Source organism: Zootoca vivipara, chromosome 6 (assembly GCF_965207765.1).
Source record: "Zootoca vivipara chromosome 6, rZooViv2.hap1.1, whole genome shotgun sequence".
Taxonomy (NCBI): Eukaryota; Metazoa; Chordata; class Lepidosauria; order Squamata; family Lacertidae; genus Zootoca; species Zootoca vivipara.
In genome coordinates, this window is record NC_142589.1 from 70,708,384 (window position 1) to 70,724,723 (window position 16,340).

General features: G+C 44.5%; 1 protein-coding gene across 1 annotated transcript; it reads left to right on the top strand.

Moving 5' to 3' along the window:
* Positions 1–1,727: 1,727 nt before the first annotated feature.
* LOC118086294 (protein NKG7-like) lies at positions 1,728–6,273 on the top strand. The gene is made up of 3 exons (XM_035117736.3): positions 1,728–2,014; positions 4,172–4,321; positions 6,017–6,273. The coding sequence occupies exons 1-3, from the start codon at positions 1,801–1,803 to the stop codon at positions 6,214–6,216; spliced, it is 564 nt and encodes a 187-aa protein (XP_034973627.3). The 5' UTR covers positions 1,728–1,800; the 3' UTR covers positions 6,217–6,273.
* Positions 6,274–16,340: the final 10,067 nt, after the last annotated feature.

Sequence of the window (16,340 nt, forward strand, 5' to 3'; positions counted from 1 at the left end):
AGCCCAGAGCCAAGTGTATCAACAGCAGCACCACACAAAACAGCACCTCGATGCCCCCACTCACTGAGAAAGGTATCCTGGACCTTCAGCCCCACTGAGAAGGTCAGGGTGTGGACAAAGAGGAACAGAAACTATTCTGGCATGTGGAGGAGAGGTTTCTACACAAAATTACAAAACAACAACAACAACCCCTCCTGTTGCTGGACAATATGGAACCGATTGGCTAGAATCTTTGAGGATGGAAAGCCCCAAGAATCTGATTGGTCAGAATTCACATGGATTGGAAGCGTCTGGAGCACCCAAGTCACCTAGGCAACCAGATGAATTTCAGAAGAAGTAGATGTTTCTCCATCTCATCCTCATCACAAAGGACAGCAAAAAATGGCACAAAGGTGAGGCTGAAATCCTATTGCGGGGAGGGTGCTATACGGGTGGGATATTGTGCCGCCAAGCAAGTGTTGCCCAATTTCATTCGAAAGGCATGAGGAAATTGAAAGACAAGAGCAAGGTCAGAGGTCCTGGGGTGGATCTACACCAGGCACCCCCAAACTCGGCCCTCCAGATGTTTTGGGACTACAGTTCCCATCATCCCTGACCACTGGTCCTGCTGAGTTTGGGGGTGCTTGATCTACCGGGGGGGGGACTGCTATAAATAACTGAGAAATTATATCATTTTAACAAAAGAAAAAAAGCCTATAGAAATGCTATACAGTGGTACCTTTGGTTCTCAAACTTAAACCGTTCCAGAAGTCCGCTCCAAAACCAAAGCGTTCCAAAACCAAGGCATGTTTTCCCATAGAAAGTAATGCAAAATGGATTCATCTGTTCCAGACTTTTAAAAAACAATACCTAAAACAGCAGTTTAACATGAATTTTACTATGTAACAAGATTCATTGATCCAATGAAAGCAATAAACAATGTACTGCAGTCACACAATCAATCAATCGGTAGCTGAACTGGGTTCCACACAGTTACAAAAACAAAACAAAAAAGCTGCAAAAACGCAAAATAAATAGCGAAAACAGACAGACCTCAGTGTAACACTCAAAACGGAAGTGTAACACTTAAAACCAGAACACTTCGGGGTTTGCAGTGTTTGGGTTCCAAGTATCTTATGCTCTCTGTCACCAACTGGCGTTGCATGTTTATAACACATTCAAATCGTTTTCTGACAATGTAGCTGAGTCCCTGGTTTCCCCCCAAGAGTTCTTTTTTCAGCAACCTAATTTATAGAGTGGGCGGGTGGGTGGAGTTCTATAGTTCTTGCTGTGTTGGGAAAGGGAAATCCTTACTGATCTACTATAATAATAATAATAATAATAATAATAATAATAATAATAATAATAATAATTGTACTCCGCCTATCTGGCTGGGTTTCCCCAGCCACTCTGGGCAGCTTCCAACAAAAATTTAAAATACATTAAAATGTCACACATTAAAAACTTCCCTGAACAGGGCTGCCTTCAGATGTCTTCTAAATGTCAGGTAGTTATTTATCTCTTTGACATCTGATGGGAGGGCGTTCCACAGGGTGGGTGCCACTACTGAGAAGGCCCTCTGCCTGGTTCCCTGTAGCTTTGCTTCTCGCAGTGAGGGAACCGCCAGAAGGCCCTTGGTGCTGGACCTCAGTGTCCAGGCAGAACGATGGGGATGGAGACGCTCCTTCAGGTATACTGGGTCGAGGCCCTTTAGGGCTTTAAAGGTCAACACCAACACTCACCCAGAAATGTATCCATCGCTCCTTTCATGTCCCTAATGGTAATGCTTCCTCTCCTCCATGCAGCAGGCCCACTTCCACGATGTCCTTAAGAATGCTAGCACGCCTCGATCTCTTGATGGAACCGCTGCGGATCAGCAGCGCGATCTGCTCTGCTGGAAGCTTGCTGTTGGAGTTTATTTCCTTGAGTACTCCTTACTGGGTACTGCAAAGCACCAAAAAAGGTCTGGTACACAGTGGCCTCTGGACTATCTGCATAGGTCCAGATTGTACCATGTATTGGTTCAATCTACTCGGTAAGGTCTTTTCTACTTCTGTATCTTTCTATAAAATGCAAGCATGTCAAAACCGGGTTTCCAAGTATCTGGCCCTGCCTTTAAGTTAGGAATAGACAGCGGAATTTCCACTCAATGTACAGGCCTGCAGATTCTACTATATATAAACAGTACAATACAATAATAGACAAGGAATAATGGCATGTATGATTGGTCAGGTAGTATCAACACATACGGCTATGGCAAGGGTTACCAGGTCAGGAACGCCCTAGACCCTGAGATTTCAGAGCCCAAACCTGAGACCTAGTCTGAATCTAGACATATATTTAAAAAACGCTGTGAAAATGCTTTTTAAAAAAAGTTTAAAAATATATATTGGATTTCCTATAAGCTCACCATTGCCATCTAGTGTCACATTTGTACAATGCACATAAAACGTTATATCTGCATGATGTCATGGGGTGCGCTCCTATGATGTCATTAAACATTAACCACAGTCACTGAGACAATTTGCAAAGATGAAGCTTAATTGGGAGGGGAGAGGGGAGAGGGGAAGGGGGCAGGATGCACTGTCTTCTTCTTCTTCTTCTTCTTCTTCTTCTTCTTCTTCTTCTTCCTCTTCTTCTTCCTCTTCTTCTTCTTCTTCTTCTTCTTCTTCTTCTTCTTCTTCTTCTTCTTCTTCTTCTTCTTCTTCTTCTTCTTCCGTGCTCTCACTGACCTGGTGAGTTGTGCTCTCCACCTTCCACTTGGAGGAGGGAAGGCAAACCTCAAGACTCCAGCTCAACCCTAGAGGTCTAGTACCCCTAGCTGCAGCAGTGGGGAGTAGAACTCAAAAAAGAGTCTTAAAGATGCTCATATTTCACACATTAAAAGAGGGTAGAGTGTTATGAAGATATTTTGAAATAGTGTAAGAAATAAAGGCCACCACCATATGACGTAGAAATGGATTTTCTAGTTGATTGGAGACCCTCAAATTATACATAACTTTCCCCCAGCAATTGCCAGATTCCAACAGGAGTGGTAACTTGGGCCTGCGACTGTGGGTGCCTGGGGCCATGGGTGCCATTAGCGTGCATGGCCCTGGCACTGAAATTTGTGGGCACCTAGCCCCTTCATGGGGAATTTTGTGGGTTCTCGGGTGCCCAGGGAGCCAGCACCTATGGATTCCAAATGTTCTTGTACCATAATGATAGCTGCAGCATCTTCTACCTTTGTGCAAAAGATGAACTTAGTTAAGGGTACTTTCTGGGAACCGTAGCTCTGTGACACTTAAACTACAGTGCCAATAATTCTTTGGGGGAAAGCCATGTGCTTGAAATATCTGGCGTGTACCCAGCCTTGATGGCCTAGGAAACCCCATCAGTGCTAGGATTCCACGAACAGAACGACCGTGTTGTGAGTCATGGATGACACCCACACCATATGTTTGAAACACATGGCTTCCTCTGAAAAATCCTGGGAACTGTAGTGAGCGGCAAAGCTACAGTTCCCAGAATTCTTTGGAGGAAGCCATGTACCCCCAAAGTGCAGTTTCTACCAGTTAATGTTACAAAAGTGACTTCAAGTTTGTCACAACGTTTGTTGACTTTAAAGGGGTGGGGGTAAGTCAAATTTGTGGAGGGTGTGGCTGACGAGGGCTACTTATCATGACTGCATTCAGACCTCCAAGGTCAGAGGCACCGTGCATACCTTTGAATACCAGTCCCTGGGGAACAGCAGTTGGACAGGGTCATTGTGCTCACATCCTGATTACAGACTTCCCATAGGCAAAGGTGGAGATAGCTGCTTCGGCACCTGGGGGCGGGGCGAGCATTACGGGGCGGCAGGTTGGCGATGTCACCCCCCCTCAGGGATGACACCTGGGGCAGACCGCATCCACCGCACCCCCTTCTTCCGCCAGTGCCCATAGGGACTGCGGCAAAGAGGATGCTGGACTAGATAGACCATTGGTTCGATCGAACAAGACTCCTCTTAAATTCTTACGTTAACTTTCTTCTTTAAGGTGGGAGCAAGAATGGGTTGCGTCGACTGCTAGCCTGCTCAGAGTAGACCCACTAAAATTCAGGGACATGACTGACTCAGGTGCACCGATTTTGGTGGCACTACTTTGTTGGCGACCACCCGGTAACTCTGCCCAGAACCCTTACCCTTCCTAATGCTTCCTTTTCTGAACCACAGCCATACATATCCACTTCACCCGAGCCTTCATGGTGATTGCGTGTTTCTGCAGCTTCTTTTCTCTGTTGTGTGTCTGCATCTCATTTGAACGTGACCTGCTATTCAACATATCCGTGCTGAGAGCCGCTGTCACCTTCAGCCTCGTGGCAGGTAACCCCAGTGTTGGTTCTTATTCCAGAAGGGCCCATGTGGCTCAGTGGTAGAGCACCTGCTTTGCATGCAGACACTCCCAGGTTCAATCCCCACCATCTCCAGTAGAGTTGAGAAAGAGGACTCCTTTCCTGGGAATCCCAAAGAGCTGCTGCTAGTTAGTCAGGATTCTTCAACCTTGAGTCCCTAGATGACAACTCCTCCCACCATCGTTGACCATTGGCAAAGCTGCCTGGGTAGGAAGGGACTTGTTGTAGGCCAAGAATACCCAGGGACCCAAGAATGAAGACTCCTGTCCTGAAACCCTGGCCTACCTGGTGGCAAATATGTCAAATCCCCAGTCCCCACAGGTCCAAAGTCCAAACTGAAATGCAGTCCTACAGAGATCCTGGAGCACCCAAGCTGTGGTCCATCAACAATGGACAGCTGAGCAGAAATAGCACCTCAGCTCTGCTGCCATTGCATGCTGATTGCGGCATTTGGGTTTGGCAAGGCATGGGATCCTCACCTGTTCCAAGCCTACTGAAGAATCACCCACCTTCTCCCAGAGCTAGTGAGCCCCACCTGGCCAGCTGGGGAGCTGGGCTGTGGGCCCTTGCCTGCCTCGGCTTCTTGGTGCGCCCCACCCACTCCTCCCTACACCTCAGAGCCGGACGTGTTTGTGGAGACAGGGTCCTCTCTGGCTCTGGTGATGGGTTCTGTTGTCCCGGTTCCTGTGCACTGCCCTCCATCTCCTCGTCATCCTCTGTCACCCCGGGAGTGCTTCCTGCACCAGCCTCATCTTCCCCACCCCCAGCTTGCCCTGGTGTGTGCCAGTTCTGGCTACACCAGTCACAGGGCCTTCTCAGTAGAATCATAGAATCATAGAGTTGGAAGAGACCACAAGGGCCATCCAGTCCAACTCCCTTGCCTAGCAGGAAACACCATCAAAGCATTCTTGACATATGGCTGTCAAGCCTCTACTTAAAGACCTCCAAAGAAGGAGACTCCAAGACACTCCTTGGCAGCAAATTCCACTGCCGAACAGCTCTTACTGTCAGGAAGTTCTTCCTAATGTTTAGGTGGAATCTTCTTTCTTGTAGCTTGAATCCATTGCTCCGTGTCTGCTTCTCTGGAGCAGCAGAAAACAACCTTTCACCCTCTTCTATATGACATCCTTTTATGGTGGTGCCCACCCTGTGGAACACCCTCCCATCAGATGTCAAGGAAATACACAACTACCTGACTTTTAGAAAACATCTGAAGGGAACTTTTCAATGTTTGATGTTTTATTGTATTTTTAATATTCTGTTGGAAGCTGCCCAGAGTGGCTGGGGAGGCCCGGCCAGATGGGTGGGGTATAAGTTGTTATTGTTATTATTAGTTTATTTATTTATTTATTTATTTATTTATTTATTTATTTATACATACATACATACACACACCCCTCACCAGGATCTTCTTCAGGTAAATTATTACCTTTATTTCTAGGCCTTTGATGAACTGTTACCTGTGACGGTTGGGTATGTGTGTTGGGGCTGGTTGTTGTTGTTGTTGTTGTTGTTTGTATGTTGGTGTTTTATATTATTTTTTCCTATGCAATTATGTTGTTTTGTTTTTAATTTAAGTCACCTGAAGACATTTTAGATAACAAGTCAAAATAACAACATCAGAAAAATATATCCTCTTTTTAAAAATCTCCTTTTTTGCCCCCAGCTCTCTTAATCTTGCTTGGTATGGCGATATTTACATACGTGCAAAGGCACTCGCAACCTTACACGAATTATTCACTTGCATTTGGTTCGTCCTATGCCTTGGGCTGGGCTTCCGTTCCTATGCACCTCATTACAGGTGAGTCGAGCTTTGCACATGGGCCCCAAACATCCTGCAGGTGTGGCCTTAGCCTTGTCACTTAATTATGAGAGGGGAAAAGGCTGGAGTTGAGTCTAGAAATGGAGGAGAATCAGATGGTAGACATTCTGGATGGTTCTGGTCCAGACTGCAAGGGAACAATATCATTTTTGGATGAATCCCTCCCTTTTTTATTTAAAGAAAACCTCCCTGCAAGTTGGGACAGGGGATAAATACTATTCAGTTCACATTAAAGGCAAAACTACCAATATCACACTTTCCAAACTAATATGACAACGGAAACCCAGCCATCCTTGAAAATTCGCACTTCTCCAAATTTAGTGTTGCAGTTCTACAACCAATGTTTGCAAATAAATAAATAAAATGCCTCTGTTAAGGGAAAAGGTGTATAAAAACAACTATATTAGTAAAAGGAACATACAAAATTCACTTTCCAGCGGTTCTCAAAATTAATCCGTTCTGGAGGTCCGTCCCCAAACCAAAGCGTTCCAAAACCAAGGTGCGCTATCCCATAGAAAGTAATGCAAAATGGATTAATCCGTTCCAGACTTTTAAAAACAACCCCTAAAACAGCAATTTAACATGAATTTAACAAGACCATTGATTCATAAAATGAAAGCAATAAATAATGTACTGCAGTCACACACACCATCAATCAGTAGCTGAACTGGGTTCCACATAGTCACAAAAACAAAACAAAAAAGAGCCGCAAAAACAAAAACACAAAATAAATAGCAAAAAACAGGCAGACCTCAGCGTAACACTCAAAATGGAAGTTGGCACTCAAATCGAAAGTGTAACACTCAAAATGGAGCACGTTCGGCTTCCAAAAAAAGTTTGCAAACGGAACACTTACTTCTGGGTTTGCAGTGTTTGGGTTCCAAGTTACTTGTTACAGGTAGGTAGCCATGTTGGTCTGACGTAGTCGAAACAAAAAATTCCTTCCAGTAGCACCTTAGAGACCAATTAAGTTTGTCATAGGTATGAGTTTTCATGTGCATGCAGGCTTCTTCAGATACACTGAAACAGAAGTCACCAGACCCTTATGTATAGTCAGAGGGTGGGGAGGGGTATTACTCAGAGGGGTGGTGGGAATGGGTGATTGGTTGATAGGAGTGGTAAACCCGTTAACGGCTGTTAACGACTGCAATTGGTCTAGCAGGAAAAAGCAATGGGCGAGATGGCTAAAGAAAGCTTTATCATGTATAATGAGATAAGAATCCAATGCCTTTATTCAGACCAGGTCTCTCCATGGTTTTAGGCTTGGTTGTTGTTGTTTAGTCGTTTAGTCGTGTCCAACTCTTTGTGACCCCATGGACCATAGCACGCCAGGCTATGTAATGAGTTGCAATTCAGCAACTTCTGAATTTTTTCTGTAATAAAACAGGTACTTTGAGATCTTGTATAGGATGTCCTGGGAGATTGAAGTTGGTCTCTAAGGTGCTACTGGAAGGATTTTTTTATTTTATTTTTTGGGTTCCAAGTTGTTTGAGTACCAATGTGTTTGAGAACCAAGGTACCACTGTACTGGAGGGAAAGTGTTTGCAAAATTGTGTACATTAGCCCAAACTGTGCACATCAATATATTTAGTTGTGAAAAATTGCACTAAAAAGCTGGATTGTTTTCATGAGGTTTTCTTTCAAACAGAAAAATTCACAGATTGCTGCAGAAATGTAGAGAACTGAATTTAAAATTGACTAAGTCTGGACCTAGCTCTGGGATCTCAGAGAACCGATGGGCTTATACAAGCTCCTTTTTTTCACGTGTTAGTTTCTATTTCTATATAGGGTGTGTACATTTGCCAGGCATTGCTCAGAGTTTCACACTCTGAGTTTCTTTCACACACTGCAGAGAATGGAGGAGTCAAGAGCAGGCGAGAGGATCTGAGTCTTACATGTCTTTGCAGTGAAGAGGATTTGGGATTGCCAAATATGTAGATTGTCATATCTATATTTATACTGGAAGGAGTAAGAAAGGGGCAGGTGAAACAGTATTTCAAAAGCCAGCAAAAAACAAACAAACAAACCAGCAATTCAATTATAATTCTAAAAGAGAAAATTCTAATTTTCCAATGGTAAAAATGGGGGTGGGGAAAGAGAGCTCAGAAAAGCACACATCATGTAGACTCATCACACCAAATTAAGGGCTGAAATCCAGAATTTGCTCCCACTCAGATTGATAATTTACTTCTCCTGGACCTGCTGATCGTCCCAGGAAGTGCATGATTTGTTTTGCAGCATGACTGGGGAATGGGAGGACTTTAAGAAACAAGCACCAGAAAGTTTGAGCTGTGCAGACTAGTTTTTTTCACTCGTCTCTGCTCATCAAATGATCTGATGACCAGAGAAGCAAGAGGAATTGGATTCCTATCAGGACCTGAAGTGTTTTGTATTTTAGGAGCTAAAATCTCTCTCTCTCTCCCCTGCTTTCTTCCTCCTAGCTGTACTACAAATATTGAGTCACAAAACAACTACCTACTAAGTCTGGGGGCCCAACTCTGCCACAGGAACCAGAAGAACTGCCAATAAGAGCATGGCTGCTCTCCTATCATGAAATCTCAGACGTGGGATATTTCTCTGGGTTAAGTATAGCCATATTCTGGGTATCACACTGGAGTAGGGCACAATGATGGAAAGTGCCTTGGTTGTCTCAGTGCAAATGTAATGGCCAGACCATGGTTTGACTTACACCAGTGGGCTTCCGGATTGCCTCAATTCCCATGAACAAACCATGGCTTGACATGACATAACACTCTGGCAAACTGTGACTTACTCAAAGGATGGTTTGCCTCCACAATCCAACTGGAAGTCAGGGGCTGACCTGCTTGTGCAAACTATAGCTGACCTGCATATCTTACTAGAGCTTGACTTTTCCAATCTTGAGATTAAAAAGGCTATTTTCAGTGCTAACTCGTTGTGATGTTTTCCCCAGCAAAGCTAGCATAATGTGATTATAGACAGAGTGTTGGACTTCGTCTGGGGAGATCCAGGTTCAGATTCTTGCCTCCTGGGTGGCAGGTGTTCAGCCACCATCTCTCAGCCTGACCTACCTCGCAAGATGGTTGTATGGGCCGGAAAAGGAGGGAGGAGAAACACGTCTCCATGGAGAATGACCGAGATAAACAAAAAACCAACATGATAAATAAAGTGCCTTGCTTCACCCCTCATTTGGTTTGTCTCCTATTTGGCATGTCTACACTGCAGAATCCGTATAGTTAAAGCTATGGTTTTCCCGGTAGTGATGTATGGAAGTGAGAGCTGGACCATAAAGAAGGCTGATCGCCGAAGAATTGATGCTTTTGAATTATGGTGCTGGAGGAGACTCTTGAGAGTCCCATGGACTGCAAGAAGATCAAACCTCTCCATTCTTAAGGAAATCAGCCCTGAGTGCGCACTGGAAGGACAGATCCTGAAGCTGAGGCTCCAATACTTTGGCCACCTCATGAGAAGAGAAGAATCCTTGGAAAAGACCTTGATGTTGGGAAAGATGGAGGGCACTAAGAGAAGGGGACGACAGAGGACGAGATGGTTGGACAGTGTTCTCGAAGCTACGAACATGAGCTTGACCAAACTGCGGGAGGCAGTGGAAGACAGGAGTGCCTGGCGTGCTATGGTCCATGGGGTCACGAAGAGTCGGACACGACTAAACGACTAAACAACAACAACACTGCAGAATATGGACTGAAGAAACATGAATTTTTTTGCAGCATTAGTCATGGTTTGCAAAAGGTCCTCACTGCATTCAGTGGAACTGCGCTGTTTTCTGTACTGGAGTAAGTTTTGGTAATCTGCAAGGACCCAGTAAAACACTGACCACGGAGGGTGTCTATGGGCTAGTGCCTGTGCTGTCTTGTGATTTAATTTCACTTTCACACTATCACTGGGTGTTAAGAGGCATGGTGCCCCTTATGCATTCCCCAAAGGAGGAAATGAACCACTGAAAGAAAGAGGACCAAAGTAGCTTACCTGTGAAGCAACAGTTTTTACATGTAGCACTATTACTTCCCTTGATATTTCCAGGTGTCAGGCAGGGGCAATACTGAGGCAACAGCAGCCTCCAAATAAATAGGTTTCTCCCTGCAAACAGCTTCAGTCAAGGTCTCCAGGAGCTGTCTCAGTTTTCCAGCTTCTCAAAAGACTGGTGTTCTCTAGGTGCAGAAAATAAGAGTTCGGAAGGCTAAGGTTGGTATTCTCCTTCCAGCTGGCAAAAATCCCCTTATATTACATGCAGGTCCTGCTATCCAAATGCCTGTTATGCAAAAATTCACTTATCCAAACATGAATAATCAGTACTTAACCTCGCTATACACAGCACAGATTCAGGTATCCAAACAGCTGGACCTGCATGTAGTTGTTGTTGTTGTTTAGTCATGTCTGACTCTTTGTGACCCCATGGACCATAGCACGCCAGGCACTCCTGTCTTCCACTGCCTCCCGCAGTTTGGTCAGACTCATGTTGGTAGCTTCGAGAACACTGTCCAACCATCTCGTCCTCTGCCGTCCCCTTCTCCTTGTGCCCTCCATCTTTCCCAACATCAGGGTCTTTTCCAGGGAGTCTTCTCTTCTCATGAGGTGGCCAAAGTATTGGAGCCTCAGCTTCAGGATCTGTCCTTCCAGTGAGCACTCAGGGCTGATTTCCTTAAGAATGGATAGGTTTGATCTTCTTGCAGTCCATGGGGCTCTCAAGAGTCTCCTCCAGCACCATAATTCAAAGCATCAATTCTTCGGCGATCAGCCTTCTTTATGGTCCAGCTCTCACTTCATACATCACTACTGGGAAAACAATAGCTTTAACTATACGGACCTTTGTCGGAAAGGTGATGTCTCTGCTTTTTAAGATGCTGTCTAGGTTTGTCATTGCTTTTCTCCCAAGAAGCAGGCGTCTTTTAATTTCATGACTGCTGTCACCATCTGCAGTGATCAAGGAGCCCAAGAAAGTAAAACCTCTCACTGCCTCAATTTCTTCCCCTTCTTTTTGCCAGGAGGTGATGGGACCAGTGGCTTTTTGGTTTTTTTGATGTTGAGCTTCAGACCATATTTTGCGCTCTTCTCTTTCACTCTCATTAAAAGGTTCTTTAATTCCTCCTCACTTTCTGCCATCAAGGTTGTGTCATCTGCATATCTGCATGTAGTATGACAAACAAATGAGCAGCCTTAAACAAGCCTTACTTTTGTGTGGTTTTCTGGTTTGTGACAGCTGTTTTGCCAGACACCATGGTGGGTGGGAAGGGTGGGGACAGAGCGGACAAAAAAGCGAGCATTTCCTCCCTCCTTAGGCAAGGTTTCAGAACATTTTCTGGGGTTTTTTTTGTTTTGTTTTTGTCATTTTGGGGTCAAAATTCCATAGGACTCAATGGAAATTGTGTGAACACTCGCCTAACAAATTACTTCCCGAGAACGCATTGTGTTCAGATAGCAAGACCTGCATATGACGTGAGGAGGGCCACCATTTGCTATTCAGCCTCAGACAGCAGCATGTCGTGGAAGACATCTTTGCCAGTTTAAACATAGGGCAAATGCCACCTCTTAACACTAAGCACTGCTTGTGGAATGCTCTCCCCAGGGAAGCTTGCCTGGCACCTTCATTACATATCTTTAGGCACCAGGCAAAGTCATTCCTCTTCTCTCAGGCCTTTTAATCTCTCTCTCTCTCTCTCTCTCTCTGTGTGTGTGTGTGTGTGTGTGTGCGCGCGTGTGCGTGCTATGCTTTGTTTTATTGTGTTTTTATATTGTAAGTCACCCTGTGATCCTCGGATGAAAGGACAGCATATCAATCAATCAATCAATCAAACAAACAGGACATCACAAGAATCCACTAATTTACATGCTAAGCAAATTGACAAATCTCATTTGGCAGAATGCACCCGCGTCCTGTAAAGGATGAAGTGTTACTTTTCCAGCTCGTGCTTTTAAACACCGATCCACCACGATCTTCAAATAAATTCACATTTTGAAGCAAGAAGTTGAGAAACTGCATTTCTCTTTTCTTTGCAGGAAAGCAGTGTCTTAAGAACTGAGCCAGATGGCAGTTGACAGAGAAGGGTTTTAGGATAGAGCTGAAAAATAAAATCCTCAAGAATGAATATTCTGAGCAATTCTTTGAGAATTTCCATTCTCGGGTTCCGGTTCCGGTCGCAGGAATGGCTGACCCTTTTTCCATCTTTCCGACCTTCATAAGGAATTTGGTGGTTGCTAGGGGAGTAAATGGCAACCTCCCCACCTCTCCGGGGGTTACGGAGAGGGCCGCAGGCCCGCAGATGCCCCTAAACCCACCCCGGCTGTTCAAGGGGCGGGGGGGCCAGGGCTGAAAGCACTTATGGAGGAGCGGAGCTCCCCGGACGCCGACCTGCGTAGCGGGATCTCCATGATCAAAGAAGATAATTGGGCTTAAATTCATGGACGTGCTTCAAAAAGGAAGGGCAGAAGCTCTGTTTATTGCCAAGGAATTTTCGCTGCTGAGCGTGAGGAGTGAGGGAGTATATCATCGGCAAGAAAGATTGATTGGGACGCCACGAGAAGGGAAGTGAGTCTTCTTTATTCTTTCATACACTCTACGAGTTATTTTATACCTTCCCGGACGTGATGTCCTGTTTGTTTGGAACAAATGAGAAATGGAACTTAACTGTGTGAGTTAGACTCTATAAAACTATTGATATGATATGGTTAGAAGCTGTAAAACTGTTGAAGAGAGGGCCCCCCCTCCAACTGGACAATCGGAGTGCGGCTGGAAGCGTTTGGATTTATGAGGTGTGACGCACTTGGAATTTGAACAGCGATCTGAAGTTAAGTTCAGCTATAGGGCAAGGAGAGCTATAAATCTGTTAAGAGTTTCTACATAATGTGACAGCTGTGCCTATGCCCGGAAAGCTGTAAATTTTACTATGATCGTCTGCAAAAAAAACGTCGAGAAGAAAACGAAAGTGATCTGAGCTTTTCAAGATGGCGCTGTTTTGTGTTGAAAGACCTACGCAAGAAGAAAGCACTCCAGACAAAGAGGATTTATGGGGATTTAGGGGGAGGCCGGACTGATTAAAACTCACACAGGAGAATGAATATATGGGAAATCTCATTTGATGCTTATTTCAGCAGCGGTGGAAAAATCGGATGAATGGATGAAAGAAGAAAATATTTTAGTGACTGCAGGGGAAGATCGAGATTATCATGGATTATGAGTGACTATTTGGACTTTAGAATAAAGACGGCAGTAAGCAGTTGCGAGAAAACCCCAATTTTTTGAAGCATGGGAACTCCAAAATTGTATATGATTTGGTATAATATTCGGTTTAATTGATATGGATTTGTATAATTTGGAATAATGGATGTGACATAGTTGTACTTTAATTGGAAAATTAATAAAAATAGATTGTAAAAAAAAAAAAAAGAGAATTTCCATTCTCAGCTCCCCTCCTTCCCTCATACAGTTGCAGAACATTCAGCCTCCTCAGGTAAATTCAGCAAGATGACCCCCCCTTTCTTCTCCACTTGCATTTAGGTTGCTGAAAGAAGTTAAAGCGCTTGTTCCCTTCCACCTTCCAGCACTCAACTCTTGGTCCATGGCTTCCTTTGTCTAATAATACGAACTACAAACAGACTTACATTCAGCATTAAATGAGGGTTTTCAGCGACATTTTCTGACAAATTTCTTTTTTGCTCCACCCACTCCAAGTAATGTTCATTAATATGCTGTCCATTCTTCAATTTCTCAGTGAGTGTTGGGACCACTAACAACTACAGATCTTACTCTTTCTAAAATGACTTTTAAAATTATTCTTGGGACTTGGTGTCTCCATCCAAAATTCTGCGGGGAAGGCCTACAATGGAGGGCATGAAAGTCCCACCCCCAATGTTCTTAGGTTTGATGATCCCTCCTCCAGACCTCAAGCTTCCCCATGTTATTTGGTGAAGTAGAACCCTCTACAGGGTTACCCAAATTTGGGTCTCTAGCTGCTTTTGGACTACAACTCCCATCATCCCTAGCTAGCAGAACCAGTGTCAGGGATGATGGGAATTGTAGTACAAAAACAGCTGGAAACACACGTTTCACTGGACTAGACAATAAATTAGACATTGCAGTCATACCTCATGTTGCGTCCGCTGCAGGTTGCGTTTTTTCGTGATACGAACGCGGCAGACCCAGAAGTGTTTACTTCTGGGTTTCGACCCGTGTGCATGCACAGAAGCATTTTGCGCCCTTTACGCATGCGCAGAAGCGTTCTGCACACTTTGTGCATGCACAAAAGCGCCACTCAGGTTGCGGACTTTTCAGGGTGCAAATGGCACCCTGGAACGGATCGGGTCCGCAACCCAAGGTACCACTGTACCACAAAAACCAACCTGATACATAGAGAATGTGAAACCAATGTTATGAATACCAAATAAAGGCACATTTTATCAAGGCTTGCCATTCTCATTATTGGCCTGCCATATACGTAACAAATGACCACCAAATGGAGCAAAATTCCTAGGTTTAGTTGTTTTCGGACTACAACACCCATCACCCCTAGCTAGCAAGTTAGGGAAACCCTGACCCTCTTCTACCAACAGGGACTCCAATAAAGCAAGGAGTCCATTTGTGAAAAGGAGCCTGCCCATATTCAAGTGAATGCAAGTAGAAGGCTCCCTGCAGATCTTCACCGCACATCGCTGATCAAGTTGGAAATCGGGCAGGTGGGCAGGGAGCAGGAAATGCAATATATGTAAATGATGTTGAAGGTTGGGCTTGTGTGTGTGACCCTGCCTTGGGCACATTCAGAGCCTTTGCATGTTCAGACAAAGACCCAAGTGCATGTTTGGTTCACAGAATATTTGATGTGATGCAGGGTCAAATATTGAGCAAACACAACGCTGAAAAGCAGGTGAAAGGAATGCATACAGAGTTTTGTAAAGCCTCATCCAAGCAGTTTACATAGCTGAAAAAGAAAGGCAGTAGCATAAAGAAAAGTGATAGGGAAAATAAAGAAAATGTTTCAAGCTCCTCTCTCCCCATTCAAAGGCGACACACCTGCTTATTGCACAAGTGTTTGCTGTCTCCGCACCACTCCTGCAAATGAATCCCCTTTCCAGGAAATATTACGCTGTTTAAAAGAACGTTGGCACCTTTGGACCAAGGTCACCAGATCTCTCTTTACTTTCTCCGCACAAGGAAACAGATTCCGTGTTAAAAGGTGGTTCCTGGAATTTCCATGTGCAAGAGGGTGTTGGGCATGACAGGGAAGCAGGGGCCACACAACCATACAACTGCAACAAAAACCTGCCTTTGTTTCAGACATGCATCAACTGCTTCAAAATGCCCACCTGCAAAGGAACCCAGCAAAAAAATGACGTTGAGTGTTGAAGAAACAAATCCCCCCCCCCCACGACAAGACATCATGTAATTTTGTAGCATGGTTGCTTTATTTATCCTGGTAAAACGCTTCACTCAGGTATATCTTTCAAATTAGGTACACTCTTCATGAAACAGGATCAAACGGAGTATTCTATTTTATTTTTTTTGGTAAAAGCAAACTGGTTCTTTGAATGCCATTAGAAATGTAAAACAGGCAACCTTCCTCGGCACCAGTCGGTGCTCTTTGTCACCCATGCAAATAGCAGCTTCGGAGGAGTGAAATTAATCGGGATTGCAACAGGGGAGCAAAGGATAAAACTCCCCCTTCCCTGCCTTCTGTAATCTCATTATGTAAATGCGTCAACCCACTCTGGCTGCTCTTTAGATAAGCAAAAGAACTGTGCAGGTGCAAAAGGGTGCATGCACTGGTTCCGCCTCCAATGCCCAATGTGTACTAGCCCCACCCCGTTTTTCTTCACCTATGTGCATTGAATGTCCGCAGGGAAATTTCAACCATGTTCTGCTGATCACATTCAGAACATCATATACGTTCACATTCAATGGGTGGAAAAACACACACTATAAATAAATCAGAAATTAATAAAAGAACAAAAAACCCTATGGAAAATCGTGTCTAAAAATTTCCTGCTCCCTGGTGCCACCTGGTGTTGCATGCTTATAGCGCATTCAAAATGTTGTCTCTTTACTAATGTAGCTGAGTCCATTGGTTTGTTGTTGTCCAGTGCTTAGCGACAGCAGGATGTGCTGCAGTTATAAGATGCTTAATTAAGTCTTTGTCCCTAAGGTGTCCAGGGCTACCTGATCCCTTGTATCTCAGTCAAA

Coding starts and splice junctions, on each gene's coding strand:
- LOC118086294 (XM_035117736.3), top strand. CDS start 1,801: ATGTCCTTAAGAATGCTAGCACGCCTCGATCTCTTGATGGAACCGCTG. Junction 2,015..4,171: donor GTATTGGTTCAATCTACTCG/GTAAGGTCTTTT, acceptor TCTGAACCACAG/CCATACATATCCACTTCACC. Junction 4,322..6,016: donor CACCTTCAGCCTCGTGGCAG/GTAACCCCAGTG, acceptor TTTTGCCCCCAG/CTCTCTTAATCTTGCTTGGT.